Consider the following 24,641-nt stretch of genomic DNA (forward strand, 5'->3'; position numbering starts at 1 on the left):
TAATTAACATTGTTACATGCAGTATTTAGCAACGCTTGATCAGTGCCTCATTTGTCGTATCAGTTTATTAACATTGTTACATGCAGTATTTAGCAACGCTTGATCAGACGGTGAGTGGATCGCTTCATACAAGCATGAAACAGTCAGTAAAGAGAAACACTGGAATCAACGGCAGAAACTATATAATTAAAAAAAAAAGTAAGGGGCCAAGTACACTCCCTCGGGGAACACCCGAGGAGACAGGAAGAGAAGAAGAACAAGCACCATCAGCCTGCACATCAAACAGAACTGGTAATGAGAAGCGAGTAGTATTGTTTTCAGTCTAATACAAAACGAAAATCGCTTTCCGTCCTCAGCGAGCATTTTACGAAACGCGAACAGTTCCGAGTGTGCATTTAGTCTTGCCCCGCTGGCTTGGTACAAGCTAAAGCAGAGATCGTGCAAGGCACAGTTTAGGAAAGTACTGCGCTAGCAAGCCCAATATTCGAGCGAGCGAGCGAGCAAGCACAGCACACCACTCCGAAACATGGCGCAGCGCCATGCAGTACGTTGAACAGTTTTCATTGCAGAACGGCTTCATCACAAGGCACAACCAGAAACAGTGTCGGAAATAGTGAGCAGACGTCACGCACTCGTAGTAGTCCCTTGACACCTGTTCGCGGCGCAAAGTCCAAGGTATAGTGCATCGCTTTGAGAAGTTCGTGACGACCATGCATCACCGTGACGTGGTGGAAGCTGCAAATGGAACGCACAATACCAAGGCACAGCGCTTCAGAGCTCTGAACTATGCATGGTGCAGTCTCTTCAAACAAGTCTGTTTTAGTGCAAGCTGTTAATGAAGATAATTGTGAATAGTAAATCTACTTATTGCAGAACGGTCATAAAAATAAAGACATACGGTGATCACGGTGTCATGACGGCCGAAGCTAGGGCGATCATATTGTCATTGCTAACAATTAATCGCTAGGGTGTTAACGGGGTACTCACGGAGGCAACATGCAGCAGCAACACGGATGAGTCCGTTGCTCCGGGCGTGCAACTGGTGCAGGCCGTATGAGAGAAGGACCACTGTCTGTCTGGGTGTCCGTGGCAGACGTCGAATAGCACACACTATCTCAACGAGCAGCACGGGGGTTCGTTTGCGATGCTCATCGTAAAGCGACGCTGTCGCTCAGAAGCGAGCTGTCGATGATAAGAAACGTGGATGAAAAGGTTTAAGAGAAACGGGGTGTTAGATGGCACACGCTAAGTGAAAGAGAGTCATGTATGTACACAATCAGAGTCAAATATCAGTCAGAAGAACATGCACTTATCTACAGGATTCATTGCTTCACCAGGGTTGCAGAGGAAAGCGGCAGCGAACTTGCTCGAGTGGCGCATGGGCACATTGCAGTAGTCGCCGTTGCTGTCGATAGCGCATGTCATGAGGCAGAATGTCATGAAAAACACCTGGTCGTCCGTGAAGTGCTCGAGTCCCTTCAGGTACATCACTGTGTTCTCTCCCCAGTGCAGCCTATATATAGCGTCGCGGTACGCCTGATAAGCGATGCGCACAGCCACTGACAACGAGAACATAAACGGGTCGGCATGGGCACCCGACGGCGACTCTTTCCGAGACGAAGCCGTGGAGGAAGCGGCGCCCAGGTCGCACTTGAAGCGCTTGTCTAATTCCTCGCGTCCCTCACTCCACCATGGCTCCTCTTCGCCTTTCTCGTTGTAGAGCACGCCTTGCGGGTCGAACGCCCGCACCACTGAGGACGCCAGGATCGTCCCCAGGGAGCCGAATGTCATGGCCAGCGAACCGTCCTCGTAGACCAAAGGAGGCTCAAGGGCACCCACATCCATGGACACGCTGTTGTAAAAGTAGCTGTAGCGACTGGCAACGCTACCGCTGCCCAGCTCTTTGCTGAAGACAGTGATGAAGTCATCTTTGTCCATGGTTTTTCGCAACGCTTTGGCCATGTCAATAAAGTTGTCCATGAAAGAGACGCCGACCGGAGGGAAATTCTTGTACAGCGCCGCCAGGCTGTAGAATGAAAAGAAGCGGTCGTCGGGCAACACGTTTCTCCAGATGTCCTCCAGCTTGGCAATGGACTTCTTCTTGACCACATCGTCGATCCACGAGGCACCGGTTATCTTGTTTTGTACTTGGACTTTCAGAATGTCGAAAAAGTTGTTTACAGTATCGCGCAAGGTTTTGTTGAAACGCTCGCGGATGCGCTTGGCCGACACGGCCAGACCGAATGTCGTTTCCAAGTGCGTGAAGCAGGTTAGTTTTGTCATAGTCTGGAGCGCATCTGCGTCGCCTTTTGACCGCAGCTCTGGTTTGCCGGTAACTTTCCATAGGTACTGGTGAATGAACGCCCATGAAAGGCTCATCCGAAACGGCGCTTCGGGCACCGTCGCTAGCAAGTGTTCAAGACGCGCGAGTAAGTCGGGGTGCTGGAGTAGCACAACGTCATCTGGCTTCCAGGAGAACTGAGGGCTATAAATATCGTTCAGGTACTGCGTCAACATAGTATCATAATCGACATCCTTGATCATCTTCCTATCTTCGTAACTGGGGTCTGCCGGGAACGCCACAGTTGCATTGATGATTATCTTCATGTACTTCATCAGCTCCGTGTGGCCATCCGGCTTAGGCACGCCTAGGTAGTCGCAGTGCTTCTTGACAAGTTCTGCGAACTGCTCGTCCGTCGTGTTTTCCCACGTGGGATTCCAGTCTCCGTTGTTGATGTACAGCGCCTTGGGCCGCCCGTGGTACGCGGGCATGGCGCGCAATCGGAAAACCAAATGAATGTTCCAATTCACCGACAAGTTGATCAGGATCTTCAGCGGGGGCTCGGCGATATTGGTTCTCTCCGGCCACTCTTCGGGCCAGGTGAGACCCAGGCCCCTCTTGAAGTGCTTGAATTTCTCAATCTCACCCTGGATCAAATTGTCGGGCACGGCGGCCATGCAGCTTCGGAAGTACTGGGGTGCTAGCGGAACCGGGGACTCCTTCGGGTCTCCCTCCAGCTCTCGTATGGCTATCTTACGCATGTTGGCAAACATTCGCTCAATCATGGAACTTTCGTCTCCGACAGGCGCCCAGGAGCCGCACACGAAGCCGTAGAAGTTGGTGCACGGAGAGGTTTCAGTGTTCATGGCGCTCTTCAGTTCTTTGGCGTGCTCTACGCATCCTGGGTTCGAGCATATCAATACCGAGGGAGCTCGTGCTATCTTCACAATCACCACAAAGGCAAGCATTAAAGCTGCTAAGATGGTAGCGGCAATGGCAAGCTTAGCCATCAACCTGGATCGGTTACCAGCCTGCGGTGATGTTTCCGGCTGCCCCTGGGTGTGAGAGAACACGCGACTGTGAAGACCAAGCAAGCACGGTAAATTTGCTTTCAGAAAATTCGCTGGGATTTGAAACTAGACTACATCGGACAACGTCCGCAAGCAAGAATTTTGTGCGTTTCATGTTTTTGTGCTAACAGTAGGTTAGTGAGCATTTCGGAACCTAGTCAGTGCAAGAGGTGAGCTAAAGAGCCCTAACATATGAACACTAGCAGTGATCCTCTCCTCCTTGCTACTTACTTTCTACGCCCGACAGATTTTCTTTAAGTAATCCTTTAACCTGCTTTTATCCGCACTTTCTGAAAACTACGCCTTGGCTATTTCCTCGCTCGCCTCATTTGGTGCTGGAGTTCGTTACACTATATTACAATACACTCCATCGTTTACTTGTCTGGCAAGCAGCAATAGAAAACACCGTCCGAGTCACCGAACGTCTCCAGAGCCCTGGATTGTGCCGCATCGACGGTACATGTGGTGGTGCAAACGACAGGGGTGGCAAACCGGATCTTCCCGGCGAAAGTATTCTTCCGCCAGACACTATTCTACGTTTTTCTTTACGCATGCTTCCACTCCATGCTTGCAGTCAGGTCAGAAATAACGCGTGGTACTTTCTCCGTGCAGTTTACCACCCGTCACGGTCGCACGTCGCCTGTGCTACGATACTCAAAGCAGCAAGCATGCCGTCGATTATACAAACGATGGGCAGATAAGTACATCTAAAGCACTATGAAGCAAGCTGCCCCACTACCGCTGAGCGTATTCAAGTGACGTGCTGATACCTCATATTCTTACGGGGAAGACGTCATCAGCGCGCCTCCACGTTTTGTGCGTAACCGTTTCCGACTGCATAGGTTCGCGCACTACCAGGCTCTCCCAAGCCAGAGAAGTCTCCAAAGCGCCCAGAATGACGCGTTTTCACCTGGTTGGCGTTGTGTTTTTCCCACGGGAAAATAGTGAACGGATTAATTTTGAACACCCTTTTGCCTTCAGCGAAATGTGGCCTCCCATTTACAAATGCTTTGCGATATGCCTGTTAAACCGCGCGGAACACACACGGTATGCGTTCGTCACCCTGTGTAGGTGGCACATCCTCAGGTAACTGGCGACACGGCCGCAAATTGTAACAGTATAGACAGCATCCACCAACGTCACAGCGATCGCCATTTCGTTGTTTGTGGAGCACTGCAACACGCCAGCGGCGTGTCTAGAGAGATTATCGCCTCCTGCTCCGGCCTTCATTGCTGGAGCTACGCGCTGGACAACAAAATGGTGCTCGTGACGTCACGTGAGTACCCCTAATAGGAGATTGGGCAATGAGTGGAGCATGTACTGTGTGCTGCCGTGGCGTTGTCAACAGAGCACTCATTGGAGTTAACTGCCGCCTCTGAAACTAGCAATAAAAAAATGTTGAACACCGAAGAACTTTACGCCTTTAAAGCGGAGCAGAGTGTCAAAAAGAAAACGGTATCTAGATTTATTAGGCAGCCAATGTAGCAGTCGTACAACGGAGGCTGTGCTGTTTTCTGCCGCATCAGAAAATGATGTGGCCAATCGTGAAATTTGATACTCAGCGAAACCCTATCTCGCTCTCCTGTTGCCTCCTCCTCAGACCCCATGCGCCCATTTTTTCGTCACGGACATTGTCGGGCACCTTACAATTCCACTCACCTCTACCCCTCTTCTTAATCGAGCGTCCTGCAATGCAATGTTATCAATCAAGCTAACTCCCTTCACCCTCGGGTCAAGGTAAAGAATGATAGAGGCCAACTCGGAGAAGCTTCAAGTATGGCTTCGGTGAGTCAAAGCGCGCTTTCTTCTGCATGAGGATAGATGAAGGCACTGCAATTCTCTAGCCACCTTTCTCCTATTTGCGCCAGTATTTCTAAAAGAAAACTGCGCTAAACTTTACCTCTCCTCTTACAAAGCGCTATCCAGTCATCGCTAACAACGCAGTATCGATAACAACGCAGTATCGATAACAACGCAGGCTACCGCTTTGTTGGCGAAGAAGTGAGTGAGAGTTGTATCACTAACAAATGACAAATTGGTGTTGGCAGTTTCACGCAGTCAATCAAAATATGCGGAGGCGGTTTTTGTGAAACTTGCATATTGTGTTTTTGACGTAACTTGCGACATTACAGCCAACAGAAAAGTTTTAATCCACTATCCTGCTAGTGTCGTTTTTAACATACGTACGCCGCTGCTCACTCGTGAACATCAATGTTATGAAAAACGCAAAAATTTGCTGTGAGGAAGGGAAAGGCGCAGCGACTCTCTTTACCGCTTGGGAGTTCTTTAGCATGCGCTGACTTCGCTTATAATATTGGCGCATTTTTTTTTAATTTCGCCTTGATCAAAACGTGGCCGCCGCGGCCGGGATTTAATCCCACTCCCTCGTGCTCAGCAGCCGAAAGCTTTAAGTGTCGGCTTCTATGTAAAGGTCGGACATAAAGTGAGGAACATCACTGTTCTGTTAGCCGCTACTGTTAGTATGGTTTCCACTGTCTCTTACCGACGGAGCATCCGGTAGTGGAAATAAATCGACTGCCTGGTCGTCTTGAGGCGACTGAAACGAGAAATACCGAGGCACAAGTTAGCATGAGAAGATGCGCCATAACCCGCTACCCAAGGAGCACAGGTAGTTGGCCAATATTGGATATGTCTGGTATCACTCTGGTCCTTTGTAGGACAGGCCCTTCCAATACATTTCCAATATTGGGCCGATTGGCTGTGCTGCTGAGGTAGAGGACCTGGACGAGCCAGGCCCGTCATAAGCAGTCATTTCTGGCTCCTGACGAGTCCAGCCTGTCGTGTGTTTTGTGGCGCTCTGTGTCCGGTTTAAGGGGAGTAGGGCTCGTCCAATGCATTTTTACACGACAGGCTGGACTCGTCAAGAGCCAGAAATGACGGCTTATGACGAGTCAGGCTCGTCATAAGCAGTCATTTCTGGCTCCTGACGAGTCCAGCCTGTCGTGTGTTTTGTGGCGCTCTGTGTCCGGTTTACGGGGAGTAGGGCTCGCCCAAAGCATTTTTGAAGCGAAAAGCTTCACTAGGCTCGTCAACACCGCGCTTAGCGTGAGCCGGAGGTCAGATTTGCCACTTCTGCGCATGCGCGAAACCGAACGAGGTCACGCGCTGACTCCGTAATAAAATAAAAAAGAATAAAAATAAGCACGGAAACGAGAATAAAAAAGAAATGAAAGAAATAAAATATCACAAATGAAAAAAAATAAAAGACAAACAGTGCGCCAGGAAACTCTCACATCTCGATGGACACCCGAACCGCGCCGTAAGCGAAGGAAAATGAAAAGAAAATTGGTGTTAAGGAAAGGAAACGACGCCTGTCTCTCATATCTCGGCGGATACCCGAACCGCGCCGTAAGGGACTTAAGTTAAATGAAATGAAAATTGGTTTTAAGGAAAGGAAGTGCCTGTCTCTCATATCTTGGTGTACACCCGAAAGAAATGGACACCACAGTATATGTCTCTAAAGCAACCTTCTAAGACCGCAGAGTATTCACTACACGCACGTCTCCTCTGTACAGGCAGAGAGAGAGAATTTTATTGTCATAGATCGGCGGGATTTAGGGCAGGTGGGCTTGGTGTGGTCCCCAGGTGGGGCGACTTCCTGGGCCCACGAAATGAGTGCCAGTTGGATGCTCTTGTCTGGCCTTCTGAGGAGTTGGTTCCATCCTTCTTCGGAGGGAGCTGGCAGTAAGGTTCGAGGGGGCGGATTTCCCGCTCAACCCCAGAGGACGTGTGCCTAGGTGGCGATTTCTCCCTGGCAACAATTTTGGCAGACGGGGTCGTATTCCCCGTCTGTGATGAGTGAAAGTCTAGAATGGCTAAGGATGGAGTGTGTCTGCAACCTGCGGAGCAAGGTGGCTTGTGCTCGATTCAAGTCGGGGTGGGGAGGCGGGAACTGGCGTCTCATCTCTCTGTGGAGGTTGGTAATTTCGGCAAAGGTCTGGGGAGCCTCGGCAAGAGCGTCTGGGTCCGTGGGGCCGGCCGCCCGGTTGGTTAGTCCTCGGGCTAGTCGGTCGACCCCTTCGTTTCCAGAGTTTCCCGCGTGGGCGGGTACCCAGACCAGGTTGATCTTATGGTCGGGAGTGCAGCCGCGAATGATGCGTGCAGCGGGGTGGCAGATAAAACCTGCCGAGTAATTTTGTATCGCTCTTTTGGAGTCGCTTAGGACTGTGCGCGTACACAAGTGGGTCAGCGATGGCCAGCGCGATGGCGGTTTCTTCTGCCGCTGTGGGAGAGAGCTCCTACTGTGGCGGCGGTGACGAGAGTAGATTGTGGCGTGCTTGCACAAGCCACGTATGTGTTTGCACTTTGCCGTGCAGCATCTACGTATATTGCGTGTTCGTCGGCAAGGTATGTGGCATCTAGTGCTTGGGCTTTCAGCTGACGGCGCGTATCATGGCGGCCAGGTAGCATGTTTTTGGGGATTGGTTTTATAACTAGGCGGCTATAGACCCCTATCGGAATTGGCGTCGTGGTGTGGACGTCGCCTATGGGGTTGATGCTGAGACGGTCAAGTATGAGCCGCCCGTGTTTAGTGCGGGAGAGGCGGTGGATTTGGGCAGTGTATATCCAGGCTTAACCACAGCTAAGACACTGCCATTTTTTTATTTGGAAATAGATGGCAGCCGGGGTACTAAACGATCATTTGGGTGCCATATACGGGGGAAAAATGTATACCTGTTAGGGGTTAAGGTATTCATGCCTCCGTCGTTTTGTTTGTTTGATGTAAGCCAAATAAGAGCGGAGATCAAGCAGTATTACCATGCATGAAACGGCGAAATGACAGACTCCAGCGCATGCAGTTGTACGAACGCAGACAAATGTCAAACAGTCCGTTTTTTCTTTTAAACGTTGAATCAGATTTGTGGGCAGCAAAATGCGACTTGGACGCACGTACAACCACCTGTCGAAAATATTGCCAGGCCAATGAATACGAGGCGGCTGTGTGGTCGCACTCGCCTGCTGCAAAAACGGCACCTTGTATGCGCCCGCCAGAACTCGTAACTGATCGTGCAGTTCAATTGTCGCCGCCTTTATTAGCAAAACTAGCCAGTGGCAGCGAACCACATGTGCGTCACCGTACGGCCACGTGTCCAGTATACGGTTGCGCGTGCCTTGGTCCGGGAATCTTTTCTAAGAGGTCGCACCTAACGTTTTTGCTATGTATGCGCAATGCATAGAGTGGTAGTTCCAATTATGTTTAAGTGAATAATGCTAAACATATCTAGACACTAATGTCACATGTGCGGCTACCATTTTGCGACGACGAGAGGATATTTACCATTAAAACAAACTACTCTGTGTGTGTAGCTTTGTAGTGGGCCGTTTGAGCAGTTTTTTGCTCAAGCTTTTCGCTTAACGGACGCACCATTACTTGGATGAAGAGCCTTTCATTCTGAACATCCGGTATGACAGCTTGTAGGCGGATATTATTATTCGAAGCTACTAAGCTAACAGTCATTGAAGCCAATGTAGGCAAAGGGACATATTAGCGTTGTCCCAATGACGCAGGGTTACGAGTCAGCGTCAAATGCTGGACATTAAGGACTGAATGAAATTACGACAGAGTAAGCGACAGGCATGGACACCGCTAGTGGCTGTCGCTGATTAAGCACACGGCGACCAAAAAAGAAGATGGAAGGTTCATGTTTCCTCCGCGAGATGCTCACCTTGCTATCGGCACCCAGTGCCTCCTTGGATTCTCCTGGTTTGGCGGGTTTTCCCTGGCTGCCGTGCTTGTCGTGGTCGCGTTTCTCGTGCTTCCCATGCTTCTCCGAACCTCTCTGTGCTCCCCAAAAGCAGTGAAAAAGGGGAAGTCAGTTCGGGGAATTCAGGGAGTTGCAGCAGACTCGCATCGCGTTGAACTCGAGAGATACACGCGCGTACAGACCTTCCTGTCGTCTGCACACAGATGTCAAAACCCTTCTGCTATTTCGATCGTCACGAGCAGGTGTAGAAAATACGTACTACCACCTCATGCGGCTCTAGGTGCACGTAGCCCACGCAACTGCAGTATATGGCGACGCCCAAGCCAGAGAGCATTCCCTGTGCTTCTCCATGTTCCTTACTGAACTGCTAAGTGCAGCTTTCGCAAACATGGAGGAAGTGGTATATCCTGAGCTTTCTGCACCTGTTCTCAACATTTCAAGGAGCGGGGGTTTTTGACATCTGCGAGCAGCTGATGGAACGGTCAAACACACTTACACGCTTGTTGCCGAGCAATAGAATTCTTTCGAACCGAGAGCATCAGCCGCTCTTTGAACAGAGGAAAGGTCAGTTCATTTACCCACTGCCATATAGCAAACTTAAGTACACAGTCCACCAAGACCACGTACGTGGCTCAGCGCGTGCGGGTTTGTGGATCACGTGTGTTTCGGGCTCGCCCACGCCACATGGTCCATTTGGCACTGTGTACATGGACCCACTCAACGGACGGCCGATTCGTTGTGCACCGTGGCACCTTCAGTTCATGGGATTATGTCGGCAGTGCCAGCCGCATCGGTCTAACGCCTCGAAACTAAACAGGAACAATGAAAGACGCTTCACTAGAGGGCTCTCCGGATTAGTTTCAAGCCTGCGTGGTTCCTGCATATGACCCAGGACCGGGTCATATACAGTACGCCCCACCGACACAAAATCTGAGGACTTTTCGACAGCTAAATGATAAATTCTCTCTTAGGGAGTTAATTTGATTCGCACTGGGTAAAGCTTGATTAGTATTGAGGATTGGGCCTTTCAGCAATGCTACGTACAGCGCTAACACAGCCACCCTAAAAGGCCGAGGGGTTGCTCTGAGGTATAAGAACAAAAAAGCGCTAACAACCGCTCGCGTTGCGTCCCGCATGTCCAGCTGTCACTGATTGGTCGCAGCGCTCGATGCCCGAAAATTATAGCGTGCCTACGCAACGACTGCGCAAACACATCCTCGTTTTTTTTCCCCTGTGGGCCGATTTGAAAGCAACGAAAAGCGTTGAGCGAGAAACCAGTTACGATTAAAAACGTTCACCTTGGGGCTGCCGGTCGACCAGTAAGAAAAGGTGACTCATCGTAATTAAGAAAAACAGCCCTGCTCTTAAGCGTCCGGTCTACGATCGAATAACTTCACCGCACTAAGGCTCACATGACCAGTCGCGGTGGCTCAGTGGTTGAGCGTTCGGCTACTGAGCCTGAGTTCCCGGGTTCGAACCCGGCCGCTGCGGCCGCATTTAGATGGAGGCGAAAGGCAAAGGCTCCTGTTTTCTGTGCGATGTCAGTGCCCATTAAAGATCCCCAGGTGGTCGAAATTATTCCGGAGCCCTCCACTACGGCACCTCTTGCTTCAGTCACTCCTACCTTCCTCCTTTCCCTTACGGCAAGGTTTGGGTGTCCACCGAGATGTGAGACAATTACTACGCCAGTTTCTTTCCTCAGGAACCAATTTTCATTTTTCTTTTAAGGCTCACCATGTGAATCACCCGGGTTTGACCGTTTTCTCCGAACACATTTCCGAAAACTCTTTTCGTATTGCACGCTATCGTAAAGTGCGCTACGCCGATCTAGTGCGTCAACAAAAGGACTGCTACAGCTGCGTTAGGGTACCAAAGCCCAACGGGGTGGCGGTAACCAGCTGACTACGCTACTCCGAAAGCCGAAACGCAGGGGCGAGCCCGCCATCTGCGGCCGAGAATAGCGTCTCGTAATGAGGAAGGACTCCAATGAAAAAAAAAAAAAAAAATGGCGCACCTTTGGTCTCGCTTGGTGAGATTTGGGGCGCTTGCCCGGCTTGATCTCCATGGCTAGGTTCCGCTAAAAAGGCAGGGAGCTAGAAGATGACCGAAGCAGGACTGCTGCTGGACTCTCCGCTCACTGGAAGGCCCTGAAGTCGTCGACGGAAGGAACAGCTTAAGCGCCTTGTACTGAGGACCTTTCTGGAACGGCGGGTCGCGTTCGTCTCGCGAGACAGCTACAGCTCGCGGAGCGGGAAGCGCACGTTCTTCTTCTTCCTCACCTCTTTATAATGTCACATAAAGCGCACGTTGTGCATGATGACTTCTTCTGCTTTCATTCGCGAGATGAGCGCCTGTCTGATCTCCGCTGGCTGGGTGCTTTCGTGTTTTCACATTTCTTCCCTAATTTACACGAAGATTGGTCTGCGCCGTATATTAAGAGAGCTTCTTGGGGCGACAGGCAAGCCTGTTTTGGGCGGACATTGTAACGAAGCCACACAGCTCTGGAACCATGCCCTGATGATGATGATGCGGTGGGCGAGAGCTGTTGCCATCCTTTACCTTTTATTGCGAAAGCAATACTACGCCAGGTGTCGCCTCTTCGCGGTACCGCAGCCTACACTTCACTGTCGGTGGTCGGTCATGTGACCACTGACGTCATACCAGATGGAGAGATGGGGCACCAAGTCGGCTCTTCAGCGCTCCGCAGCTAGACTTCGCGACCGAACGACAGTTGGCGGTCGGTCATGTGACCACTGACGTCATACCAGAGCGAGAGATGGGGCACCAAGTCGGCTCTTCAGCGCGCCGCAGCTAGACTTCGCGGCCGAACGACAGTTGGCGGTCGGTCATGTGACTACTGACGTCATACCAGAGGGAGAGATGAAGCACCAAGTCGGCTCTTCAGCGCGCCGCAGCTAGCGTTAGCGTTCTTCCAAGCTTCTGGTACTTTCGAGGGCACAAGGCATTGCGTATACAGGGTGGCTAGTTTTTCTAGCACAATCTCTCCTCCGTCCTTCAACAAATCTACTGTTACTTGATCCTCACCAGCTGCTTTCCCTCTTTGCATTGTTCCTAACGCTTTCTTTACTTCATCCTTCGTTACTGGCGGGATGTCCCATTGGGCCATTGCTGTGCTCGACTGCCTCTCTCAGTAACTCTCAGTTTCACTTACTCCTTCAAAAAATCATTGTCGCTTTGGCGCTATGCAGCGAAGCAAAGTCTCTCGGCACGGCCTTGGCGCAAGCCCTAAAGCTGTCGGACGTATACGAGCTGCAGGCTGGGTGCAGTCGCTGGCTTGGTTATCGAAAGATGGGAAAGCGTACTCGTCAAATAAGTCGGCAACGGGAACGGCATGAACGAAACCTGCGACATGTACCGTGAGTTGCTTGGTACATTAGCCCCGCCTGAACGTCTGTTCCTTAAGCGCAATGGTGAACTTTTCCGTATTCTGAACCAGTTGTCGCCAGTTATGTTCTCTGCTTGCCGTTTTTATGCACGGCTCGCTACGTTCCGCAGCAGAAAGAACGTCAGAAATCCATTGAACCTCCGAAGTACAGCTATCATTTGAAAGTTCACACTTTTTCGCGTATTCCTCAAATGAGGGGCCCAGAATTAGTGTCGGACAAGGTTAACGACTGGGACAGTATTGGGTGACTGGCGATGAAAATAATTTTTTTTTATTTTCCGTAACTGGAGGTTCGCCGAAGGAAAAAACTTTGGAGGCTTTATGTGTCATTATATGGCAGCTGTGTAAAGTGACTTGTGAGGGCCAGGAACGTCAAAGGATGAAGCCACGGATGTGTCTTTAACTTTCAGATTACACGTACAAAAAGCCACACAAAGTCAGCAACGCAAAAAGTTCAATGCTCTGCATTGGTCGTTTAATGCACGCTGCTACACTTAGACTTCTGAAGAATTCGTTGTTTCGCTAACTGACAGTATTGGATAGTCTTAGCATAGAAAAGACGTATAAGACCTTTGCATTAGGCGAGGGAGTTGTCGAAACACCTCCTCTCTGGACTGTCGGAAACCGGTTCCGCCGCTGCTTCCACCGTGCCAGCGCGAGGTGCTCACGACAGTCCAGTGAACAATATGGCAGCGCCCAGGGAGCCCTTATTGCAAAGGTCAAGACACGCGCAATAGGAGCTGCGTACTCAGGAGGGGAATGCGCATTCATCTGCGCGAGACGCTATCAGTCTCAGTTATGCTAAAACTGTCTTTTTTATTTTTCACGAAGGACAACACTCCTTAGATTGTTCAAATTGCTGCGAATCCTGGGTAAAAGTATTGTAAAAAGATTTCTCGGCGACGTCGATGTTGAACCCGGTTATAATTGTGGCGTTTCGCTTCACCTCGGGTATCATGTAGTCGAGCCAGCCGTGCACGAGCTGACCACGGGTGTGGGTGCCGGTGAGTTCGACGGAAACACGATTCACTACCGTCTTGTTGATGCTGCTGGGATCAACTGCTGCCAGCACGGCGAGGTAGTCACCCAGGTTGAAGCCGCTGTTCGGGTCCATACAGCAATTCAGAGTATAGCGGGTGATGTCGCCCAGAAACACTTGGAGTGGTTCTAGGCCCGTCCTGTTCGTTATGTTGTAGTAGGTGTCCTAGTTGGAGGGGAAAAAAAAACGCGGTTACATGTCCTGAGGCGTAAAAATAATATATGAAAGCTTCCTTTTCTGAGGAAGCTTTAACAGCACTAGTAGTTGTGCTACTAGACGCTCTCCTGAGGAGTATCGTATACACACTGTAATGCCAAACTGGCGCTGCTGATACAAGATGAATGAATGAATGAATGAATGAATGAATGAATGAATGAATGAATGAATGAATGAATGAATGAATGAATGAATGAATGAATGAATGCAAAACTTGTTCTATTTTTAAATCAAATACTCTGTCAATCTTGACTTCTGAGGGAAGAGCAGATGGTACACGTTGGAGATGCACCCTACAACAGAAATACGCCCAAGTGACTGCCAGTAAAACATGAAATACTGGCTTCTACCACGCCAGCGGAAACGCCTGTAAAGCGTTCACTTTCCTTTTATTTCCATGTTGAAGATCAAGACCAGCCACAATCAGTGCCAGTGTACAGTTCCGAACTTAAATTTCAAAATTTTTCTACGATTATGTTTTTTCAATAAAACGCTCGACCAGCGCAGCAGTGTCATGTGATTACTGGCGTTCGCTGCACTGCGCAAACCTATTGTCGCCTATTCTTACCACTTGTTCCTTCATCAATGTGGCCAACCTATAGACACCAGCAGTTCACCCAATCGATGCGTCGGGTACTAACGTGATTTACGAGCCGGAAGTGTGATCGGACGCGCCTGGTGCACGTCACGAACCTCTTTCGCCTATTTCTCCACCTGCCACTGCTGGCAGGTGACGTGTTACGCTCCTAGCCACCGTCCGGGATCTTCCCGTGGCAGCCATTCTCCATTCTGCCCCTCTCGCCGTGGCAGGTGTCGTCTCGCTCTGCTACTACCTGCCATGGTTGTTAGGTAGCGCGTTACGCCGACAAATGCCGACGCGACAATTACGACGCGGAATCCAAAGACGGACGCCTAAGAACTACGCTATTTTCAGTTTGTTTCATTTTTTATTGGTTGGCTCAGGTTACGCGTGCCAGGGCATGCATATCCATTCCTATGGATACACATGCACGCGCTTTGAGCGGAGAAAGACGGATGTGCCGGTGCTTTCCGCATAGTGAGATCAACGAAGGATGCAGTTCTGTCGTTAACAACTAAACCACGACCAGCTCATTTCACTCTGGTAAGGCAGCACACCTGTAAACATGCGACACCGCCATTCCCTCCCCTAATTACTCTTACCATCTCCTCTCCTTCCTGCTGTGCTCGGCTCCAGTCGTGCTCGGAAGATGAACTACGGGCCTTAACAGAGCGAGCGCTATTTTCCACTGGGCCTTAATGCTGGCTTTACATAAAGATTTTTCCTCCTCCCGAGCCACCGCCCTTCTTTCCCTCCGAAAGAATGCGTTGTCTCGACAACACCGAACTTTTAAGCTTTCACACACTGTGCGTAGGTGGTGACCGAGCTCAAAAGCTCAATAAGGTGGTGTAGAATAAGGATTCCATTTCAGCTGGGAATAACATTGGACTGTTTTGTGCCAGGAAAACTATCGTACTAGTGTCTTTGGAGGTTTTTTTCTGCAAAACAGCTTACCACTGCGGCGGAATATGCCAGGGAACTGTTGGTAGTGGTACTGTACAGTTCAGAGAGAGGAATTACTACTATTGTGCGGTAGCTCGTATCTCCGGTCGTGATCTAAGAGCGCCGCATTTCAAGCCGTCCAGGTAAGCGCGGCTGCTTCCTATATTACTGGTGCATCATTCCCGAAGCGAGCCTTCGTGTAAATTTAGTTTGCTGAATTTTCAAGCCTAAGTCTTTATGCACAACAGCGGTCGGAATCAGGATAGTTGCTATGGCATTCATCAGTCGCTTGTGCAACACTAACAAAAACGCGAAAGGTAGGCGCAGGAATAAGAGCAAAACATAAATGCATAAGGGCGACTGGGACTCGCAAGGGCTGGACAATTAAGTTGGAAAAGAGATCAGGTCTTTGTGTATTTCCTTATCGCCGCTTTCCCGTCTTTCCTGGTCCGGTGTCAGTTGAAGCCAGGAATGTGCTTTTCAAGGAGTTTTTCCTGCTTCTGTGAGTCCAACGGATGATGCGCTCGTGAATGGGGCTCTCGTGCACATTTTTATGTAGAATATGTACCTGAAGCGTTTCCCGTGTTTGTCGGTATGGGGAGTATGCCAAAATAACTGGTTTTTGCGATCTGTGCTCTGCGCATGCAGGTCCCGCAATCAATGGTCAACCAAGTTCTCTTAGCACTGCAGTAGAACTTGCATGCCTAGCTTTTATTCAACAGCGGAAGCGTTTGGGCTAGTTGGTTAGCCATGTTTAGATCGTGAAAGCGCTCAGAAGGCTCTTTCTGTGTCCCGGTATTCCCAGCGCTTTTACGACATAAACCCCCTTTTATGTTCTCCCAGTGTCGTCACTTGCACTCTTCCGCTCTTGCCTAAGTACGTTTTCCGGAATTGTGCAAAAATATCAGTATTGCACATCAGCAGAAAGGAGAAGACAAAGTACAAAGTGAGACACGAGTGTCATTTCGTTTCTTGTGCGAGTGGAATAGTGCACAAGATGGGAAATTGATTCACGTAGAGCGGGACGTGTAAACGACAGACTCAGGGATCGTAAGAGCGCAATGGCCAGGACATGCAAGTATAGCACCGTTTTCAAAAGCAGTCATTATGACATGCTCTTGAAACAGACGCAACAAGGAGAAGTCTTGAGGAGCATTACGCGTAAATCAGTGCATAAATGGCGCATGCCTGAGCGTACCGTCCAGTGGAGTCAGAGATGAGAAATTTAAGCTCCTTGAAAACTTATTCGTTTTCAAAGTTGATATACGGCAATGAAGAACCAATAAAGAAAGACAAATGATCCCTAAGTTGTGCGTTCTCCACTGTTCTGGGGTTATAGTTGCTAGTTGCTAGTGGCGTTCGTGCGTTTGTGTTGCGGTGTCTTTCCTTCGTCTACGTCTAGTATATTCTCTGTTTATGAGGTTGTTCCAGGTCTTGAAGAATACAGTAGCGGCAGCACCTGGTGAGCTGGTTAGTCAATATATTTTGCAAGCTTCTTATTAACCTTACAACATTCTTAGTTGCCTCCCATACTATTCCTTATATTTTATCATTAGGCTTAAAACTACGTGTAGGTAGCGAGTGGCACCTATTTCAGAACAATCCCTCTCCTGGACTTATTCTCGATTGTTCAAAGCGCTACGAGGTAGCTCGCAATACTGACTAAGTAACTGTGCAAGACATCTGTAATTAATGCTGCATTTGTAGCTTTGTTCTTCGCGAAGAGAGCTGTACATTTTGCCAGGGTCACTATAGCTTGGTATTACTCGAGTCTGACAGCACTACCAATGGGCTGCGCGTTATGTCATCTGGTTGATCGAGAAACACCCGAAAGATAGACCCAACCCACCCGTGGTATTGTGGATCCGAGCACTGTCTCCCACGGAATGATGTACACTGGACATTCAGCCCTCTGGAGGACCACCAGCGCCGCCTCGGGGTCGGTGAGGAAGTTAAACTCGGAGCCCGGAAGGATGTTGCCCCTACCTGCGGAGGCGGTAGCACCATTCATTAAAGGACATACGTTTGTGTTGGTGATAGCACTGAAGAGTACCCTCCGCACTTTCTATAAATTTTCCTTCTCAACAGTTCACCAGTTCACCGAAAGCATTCGGCGGTACCCCACCCATATAAGATATTGAGTCTTTGTCATGTCTTTCAATTACTATTTCGGATTGCAAGAGAGTGTTCACAAATCCCTTCATCGGAGTTCTGCAGTTCCAACAAAAATTGCGAGGACACTTTGACAACTAAAGTGCTTAGAGGCGAAAGCCGAGGACACTAGGCCGTGGTGACTGCCGGTGGATGTGACGTCACACTGTTCCCGTGGCTGCATCGATACCCAAATTACACGTCTTTCGGGGATCTTAAGTGTTAATTACGCTTAATTACAGATTGCGCCAGCTAATTTGACACAGATCTGACGTTTTTCAGACAATTCTGTGAAAATTTTCACTATACCGTGACGACTTCGGGTTGATGTGACGTCACACCGTTCCCGTGGCTATATCGACGTCCGCGCTATTTCACCAGAATTTAGACATTTTTGCCTATAATTAATAACCTAATTAATCTACAGTCATAAAACTTGGAGTCCAGGTTCATTTTTTCCTCTATCTATATTTTTTTAGTTCCCGAGTTAAACGCTTGTAGAATATGAGTCATTAAAGGGATTCGCCGTAAAATGCATGCCGCAGTAGTGACTGGGGCATTGTGCAAGGCTGAAACTCTCGCTTTCGAAATTTTTGCTGATGGTAGGTGGTATATCACACAGTTACACATTTGTGTTCATTGGTTGCGCAGATTCAGTATCAAAAGTTTTTTTTTTCTCCTAACTTATTTCAGAGTTGTACTACTTGGAATCTACGCATTTACTTGAGCGCTGCCCCTGCGAAAATCATCTGTCAAGAATTAGCTGTTCGTTCAGATGTTTACGAGGGGTACGCTGTTGGCGAGTCGATCAATCAAATCGAAAAAATTGTCTACCCTTGTTTTGTACCCTTTAGCTCCTCCTTTGCATGTGCGCAGTACCCTTTTGCCGATCGATCAATGTAAAGCACGCGTAAACGAATTTAGTTTGTTCCGAGCGTAAAAGGTCACAAATTCTCTCTAGCTATGAGTTCATTTTCGCATTCAATTTAACTGTACGTAAAGGGTACATGGGCGGCAGGGGAGCTTGATAGAACTCCCTACCCCTTAGATGTTCTTGCTTTTAATTCTTTACAAATGATAAGCTTGCATGCGGCATAAAACAGCTGTTAGTCTCATTTACACAGCACCGTTTCTTAGTGATATTAGAGCACGAAATACCACAGCTCTGCACAAAGCAGACAGAGTCAGATGTCTTCCCTGCCTCGCCTGGAAGGCGCGATTGCCAAATGAAAGGTAGAAAATTAAACACTGAGTGATAGCCAGCAAGGAAACGACACCAATAGACACGAGGCTTATGTCGCAATGTCGGCCTCCAGTTGTGTGTCCTCCCCTGTTTTACTATGCGCCAACCAGCTGAGAAATACATTCTCCTGCGCGAAAGTAAAGCTGTCCGAGATGTAGGCCTACTAACTTTATGGTTCGCTCTTATAAGATCCGTGTTCGGGATAGTGATAGAATGAGTAAATAGATAAAGAAATAAAAATTGGAGGACGCCTAAGCTTCGCCTTTAAGAGTGGAATGCAACCACTTGTTGCAGGTGGTGGTGGTGTAAATGAACATATGTTTCATTTGTTTTCAATTCTTTTAAATAATTAATGGTTAAATTACACATTCTAAATTGTCTCAATTACCATAATCAAGCATTGGCTTTTAATTGTGAGCATTTTGACACATTTGAACCCCCTTTTTCCAATTTTTTCATTTTATTTAATTGATAAATTAACTATAATGATATCATTAACTCATAACCACCTATCACACACCAATAAATCGCTAGAACCACAACAATAAGTCGCTAGAACCACAAATTACCATGGTACGATTTTTTTTTAACGCAACCTCCGATTATTTTCGACACGCGGTGCCGACTACGCCGACGGCTTTTCGACTGAACGAGCTGCGTACCTGCCGCGTAATAAATAAACCGTAGTGAAATTAATGCGGTAACAAGAAAAGCAAACCAGACAGCTTATGCTTCAGAAAGCCTCTCTCTGAACTAGCAGCCTGAATTCAACGGAAGCAGTTTACATTTAAGCTGTACTACTGAGCTACTGCCTGAATTCAACCGAAGCAGCTTGCATTTTAACTAGACTAGTGAGCTACAGCCTGAATTCAACCGAAGCAGCTTACATTTTAACTAGACTACTGAGCTACAGCCTGAATTCCACTGAAGTAGCTTACATTTTATCTGTACTACTGAGCTACAGTCTCAATTCAACTGAAGCAGTTTACATTTGAACTGTACTACTGAGCTATAGCCTGAATTAAACTGAAGCAGCCTCAACTGTTCTACTGAGCTTTATCCTACGATGCCTGAAAGCGGCCCAGCCGTTACGAACCGTAAATGTTTCCTCCGAGAATATAGATGGCAGTGACGTTCTCAGTCAGGTTTGGTTCCACCAGAAGTGCTATGGCCAGGTTAGTCAGCGGCCCCAAGAGAACCAACGTCAGGTCGTTCGAGCTGTTCTTGATGACTTCTATCATCTTCAGGTAGCCGTACGTGTTGGGATCCGGGGCCGAGTTGTTGCCCATGGGGTACAGGCTGCTCGCGTTGCCGAAGTTGTCGGGACCGAAATATATCTCTTCGTAGTTCCATAGGCCGTCGATGGGGCGATCAGCACCTTTGTAGACAGGGATCTGAAATGTATATTTAATTAGAGGAGTTAACTGAGCGCACATTACGCAAGTTCGCGCATCTGTGCAGTCCAGTTGCGACTGTGACCGTGATATGAGCAACAATCAACGGCAAACTCACAGGCCTTGCTATAAAAAGGGCGGGAAGATGTCCAATTTTAAATTTTGTGACGCTCTATACTGAGAATTGAACTTACATCACCGCTAAAGTAGCTGACCCATCGCGCTGATTGTAGGGATTGCCGTCATAATGTAGCCACTTGTCGAGTTTCAAAACTTTTTATCATTTATGCATTGTGCACAGTAAGAATACCGCTGTAATTCTGCAGGTGCAGATAATAATAGCGGCATTCATAATTTTCGAGAGATGCATACTAACATCGCGCAAATAAGTAATTTTATATAAATTATTCTTGTTGCATTCAGGACCTTAGAATTTGTTGAATAATTTTAGTGCCCCGACTCTGCCCACATATTTTTTGTTCCTGAAATCATAAACAGTAAGCAATTCCGCACATAAAGGCAATTGAAGAAAAACCAGTCACAAAAGACGAGGGACAAGATGAGTGTACACGCCACAACGACTGGACTATCAACTGAAGTTTATTAGAAAATACATAGTCCCAGCAAGGCCAGCAGGCATGCGCAACAGAAGCATCACAAATCACAGAGCAAAAGAGACAAGAAATCTCTGAACTAAGAAGGAAAACCACGCAAAGGACGATACACAGGGAAGAAGTAGACAGGACGAGCGCGGACTTGCAACTCGTCCTGTCTACTTCTTCCCTGTGTATCGTCCTTTGCGTGGTTTTCGTTCTTAGTTCATGGATTACCAACTAGCCCCCCCCCCCCCCCCCCCCCCCCCCATCGTACACTCCTTGAACAAGAAATCTCATGTAACGTGATCGACCTAAAAAAGCAAATTCTTTTTCGAGTAAGCGCACTGAGGTTGTGTTAATAGAATCATGGCCTGGCAAACCGATATGAGACGGTTCCAAGATTTCCCGCTCTTGTTTTCCCTTGCCTCTACCAAGAATTGTGACATTGCTGAACAAAGGATAGCAGCCACATTCATTGCAATGGCGAGGCAAGTTTGCACCGCCATCGGACCCCAGGGAGGGTTCCATCGGACCGCCATCGGACCCCAGGTGCTCACGCAGCCGGTCACTATCGCATGTGAGGGGGAACTTGTACACCACTTGTGCTACACACGCTGTGAACCGGTTCTCGTGCTGCGCTGTGCAAACGTGGTTTCTTTCCCTGCCTAGAGATTTTGCGCGAACACAGTCCCAAAGGCTTGCAAGGAGCAGAAAACACCACACTCACTCCCTGCTTGGCCGCAACTTTTTTCATGTTATGGCTCACTTTATGCACGTACGGAATGACCTCGAATATCTTGCGTTCAGTTTCCTAGCGTCAGCCCGCTTCGTGCGTCCTTTCTTAAGGTTCTGAAGCAGTGATTCAGCCACTGCCTTCAAAATGGGCATAGGGAACCCCGCGGCTTACAAACTTTAGCATTGATTGTCAAGGCTGCTCTTGATAGCGTGGTGACAGCTTTTTTCGAGCGCATTGCCGAAACAGTTCATCACAATCCCTCTCTATACAATCTTAGAGTGCGCAGAACCGAAAGGTAACGAAGCTTTCTTGCTTCTAGGCAAGAACATCCAGCATAAATGGCCATCGTCAAGGAATGTTAGTTGCAGTTCTAGGAACCTGATAGAAGGATTGCTAGGGAGTTCATGAGTGAACTTGAGAGTGCGTGAAGAGGCTTTAAAAGCAGTCAGAACATTGCCTACTGCTGCGGGCAGAGTGTCATTAGGTGAAAGCTCGAAAAGTACTAAAAAATCGTAAACGTACCTAAAAAGTTTGCACACACGCTTGTCATGAAGTAAGTCTTGAAGTGTTCAGTCAAAGTTTGCTAAAAATATCAGGGAAATCACTGGGACAACGCGAGAGCCAGTACATATTCCATTTTTCTGAAGGAACAAGGAACCTTTGAATTCAACAACAGTTGATGACAGGTACAAAGATAACAACTCCAAAAAAGAATCAACCGACATGCCACGTGCGTTCTGAAAGTTCACAGGACTGCAATGATAAAGGCATAAAGGCAGCCCGAGCATTTTAGACTGAAGGAAGGAAAAGATACGCATTTGCAATCAAAGCAAGCAAGTCTTTACGCTCACAGTAGTTGGCGCAAATTTTTTCATCTTATCTCCGAAAAGAAAGACGCACCGGTTTGTACGGGGTACACACGTGCCAAGCGGCCTGTGCGTAAGCTAAAGACTCACGTCAGTTCGGTTGATTGCTTGGAGCACCCTCAACGTGTTGTTGTAGGCATTCGACAAGTTCGTGTTCCCCGCAACGACGGTGATTGCGAGCACACACACGTTTGGCGAAGAAGCGGCCAGGGTGATGGCCATGGCGTCGTCTACGCCCGTGTCGACGTCCAGCAGCAAATTCTGCCGTTTTTTGCTTGCCTGGTCGGCTCGCACTGTGGACAGAACATCGCTGAAGAAGCACGCAAAGAATAAGCAACATGCGGCCATTGCGCCGTTGGGTGCCATCGTTGTACGGTCAATGATTCGTCGAGAACTAAAATGTATGTACGGTCTTCGAAGCCAGTTCCAGACGGACTGGCTTCCAACGTCACTTCGTATTCAAACGCCAGACGGGTAATAAGAGATGTCGAAAACCGTGGGTGACAAAGTACCTATTGAAGAAGATTGAAAAGAAAGAACGCCTGTTTAAAACATTTATGCGAACTCGTACAGCATCTGATCTCGCTACGTTCAAAAAATTTCGTAATGACTTGACTAAGCAGCTAAGAAAAGCAAGGGATCTGTACTATCAGAACATGTTCGGTTCCAATGTAAAGCGGACTGACTTAATGTGGAATAACTTAAATGCACTGATGGGTCGGAGCGAGAAAAAACAGATAGTTGAAGAAATTTTTTACGAAGGACAGATATTAAAAGGAGAAGAAATGGTAAATATTTTTAATGACTACTTTGTTAACAGAGATTTTACTAAAAACCCGACAACATCATACAAAACTTCAGGGAAGAAAAACTCTAGCACAATATTTTTTGAACCAACAGATGCAAATGAAGTGTGTTCTCTCTTTTTGAGTTTAAATAATTCTCATAGTGTTGATGCCGATGGTATACAAATAAGACCCATGAAGTATGTGATACGTATAATCAGCCCCATTCTAGCGCACAGTTTTAATGTCTGCATTTCTACCGCTGTTTTTCCAACAAAAATGCAAGTCGCCCGTGTGATAGCCTTATATAAGAAAGGTGATAAAAATGATGTATCTAACTACAGACCGGTGTCAATTCTTCCTGCCTTCTCGAAAGGTCTCGAGAAAATCATCCTAGATAGAATATCGCGGTTCTGCAGCAAGCATAATATAATAACTACTTCGCAATATGGTTTTAGAAGGGACAGGTCTACAGAGCTGGCGCTGTTGGACCATAAGGAATATATTCTAAAACAGTTTCAAGAGAAATGTATTGTTATGGGTATTTTTGTTGATTTTAGCCAAGCCTTCGATTATATTAGTCATACTATCCTTTTTGAAAAATTGCATCATTATGGTATACGGGGACATGTTTTGGCTGTGCTCAAAAGTTACCTATCAAATAGATTTCAATATGTCGACATAAATGGTTTCATTTCTCAGAGGAAAAAAATAATTTCAGGAGTCCCACAGGGTAGCATTTTAGGCCCTTTCCTATTTAATTTGTACATTAATGATATTGTACACATCTGCTCAGATACCAAGTTCGTTATATATGCCGACGATACGAGTGCTTTGGTGCCATCACGTTCTGAAGCTGAAGGAATTACTAAAGCAAATAATCTGTGCAAATTGGACTCGTGGACTTCAAGCAATCATTTAAAACTTAACGCAAACAAAACAAAGGTGGTAATTTTTCGACCAAAAAGTAAACAAATTTCGTCACAAGGAACCGTAATGTTTAGATCCGCAGCCATTGATGTGGTAGATACTGTCAAGGTGTTAGGGGTATATTTTAATTCAACTTTACAATGGAATGATCATGTAAATAGTATAATCAGCAAACTGAGCTGCATAACTATATTTTAAATCGCAACCGCTATACTCTTCCAAAAAAAGTTAAACTAATGGTCTATAACGCTCTCTTTGTCTCCCACCTAAACTACTCTCATTTAGTCTGGGGAACAACAACAAAAACTAATCTGTTGAAGCTTGAAAGGCTACAGAAAAAAATAGTACGAATAATTGAAAACGTTGAATACACAGCACCTTCTTCGCGTATCATTGCTTCGCTTAATTTATTAAAAGTAAGAAATATATACGAATACAAATTATGCAGGCAGTACCGTTTAAGCGTCCAACGAAAGAGTACAGTTTTTACTGAAATGGCAGAATTAAGGCCCAATTATCCCACCTACAGCACCAGAACTCCAGAACGATGGAAAATTCCAAAATGTCGCACTGCCTATGGACAACAAACACTCCGGTATAATCTTCCGCGATTATTGAATGCTGCAGAAAAAGAAGCCGCTGATGTATCCAATATGTCCCTTCCAAATATGTACAAATAT

At 47.6% G+C, this 24,641-nt stretch overlaps 2 protein-coding genes across 4 annotated transcripts; both read right to left on the reverse strand.

Moving 5' to 3' along the window:
• Positions 1-617: 617 nt before the first annotated feature.
• LOC149363828 (neprilysin-2-like) lies at positions 618-11,230 on the reverse strand. Of its 2 annotated transcripts, XR_016289123.1 has the most exons (5): positions 11,092-11,230; positions 9,039-9,152; positions 5,855-5,908; positions 988-3,336; positions 618-735 (listed from the first exon to the last, which is right to left on the reverse strand). XR_016289123.1 is itself a non-coding variant. In XM_089573786.1 (4 exons), the coding sequence occupies exons 1-4, from the start codon at positions 11,140-11,142 to the stop codon at positions 1,294-1,296; spliced, it is 2,262 nt and encodes a 753-aa protein (XP_089429912.1). In that variant the 5' UTR covers positions 11,143-11,230; the 3' UTR covers positions 622-1,293. The 2 variants fall into 2 exon arrangements, 1 of the variants encoding a protein (XP_089429912.1); XM_089573786.1 differs by having other exon boundaries at positions 622-3,336.
• Positions 11,102-22,872, reverse strand: LOC149363829 (nucleoside hydrolase-like). 2 transcript variants are annotated; one of them, XM_089573788.1, is made up of 5 exons: positions 22,337-22,872; positions 19,751-20,048; positions 17,110-17,246; positions 13,430-13,687; positions 11,102-11,224 (listed from the first exon to the last, which is right to left on the reverse strand). In XM_089573788.1, the coding sequence occupies exons 1-5, from the start codon at positions 22,610-22,612 to the stop codon at positions 11,171-11,173; spliced, it is 1,023 nt and encodes a 340-aa protein (XP_089429914.1). In that variant the 5' UTR covers positions 22,613-22,872; the 3' UTR covers positions 11,102-11,170. The 2 variants fall into 2 exon arrangements, with proteins under 2 accessions (XP_089429914.1, XP_089429913.1); XM_089573787.1 differs by lacking the exon at positions 11,102-11,224 and having other exon boundaries at positions 12,929-13,687; positions 22,337-22,864.
• Positions 22,873-24,641: the final 1,769 nt, after the last annotated feature.

Source organism: Amblyomma mixtum, chromosome 2 (genome assembly GCF_055824585.1).
Source record: "Amblyomma mixtum isolate Tamu chromosome 2, ASM5582458v1, whole genome shotgun sequence".
In the NCBI taxonomy this organism is placed as follows: Eukaryota; Metazoa; Arthropoda; class Arachnida; order Ixodida; family Ixodidae; genus Amblyomma; species Amblyomma mixtum.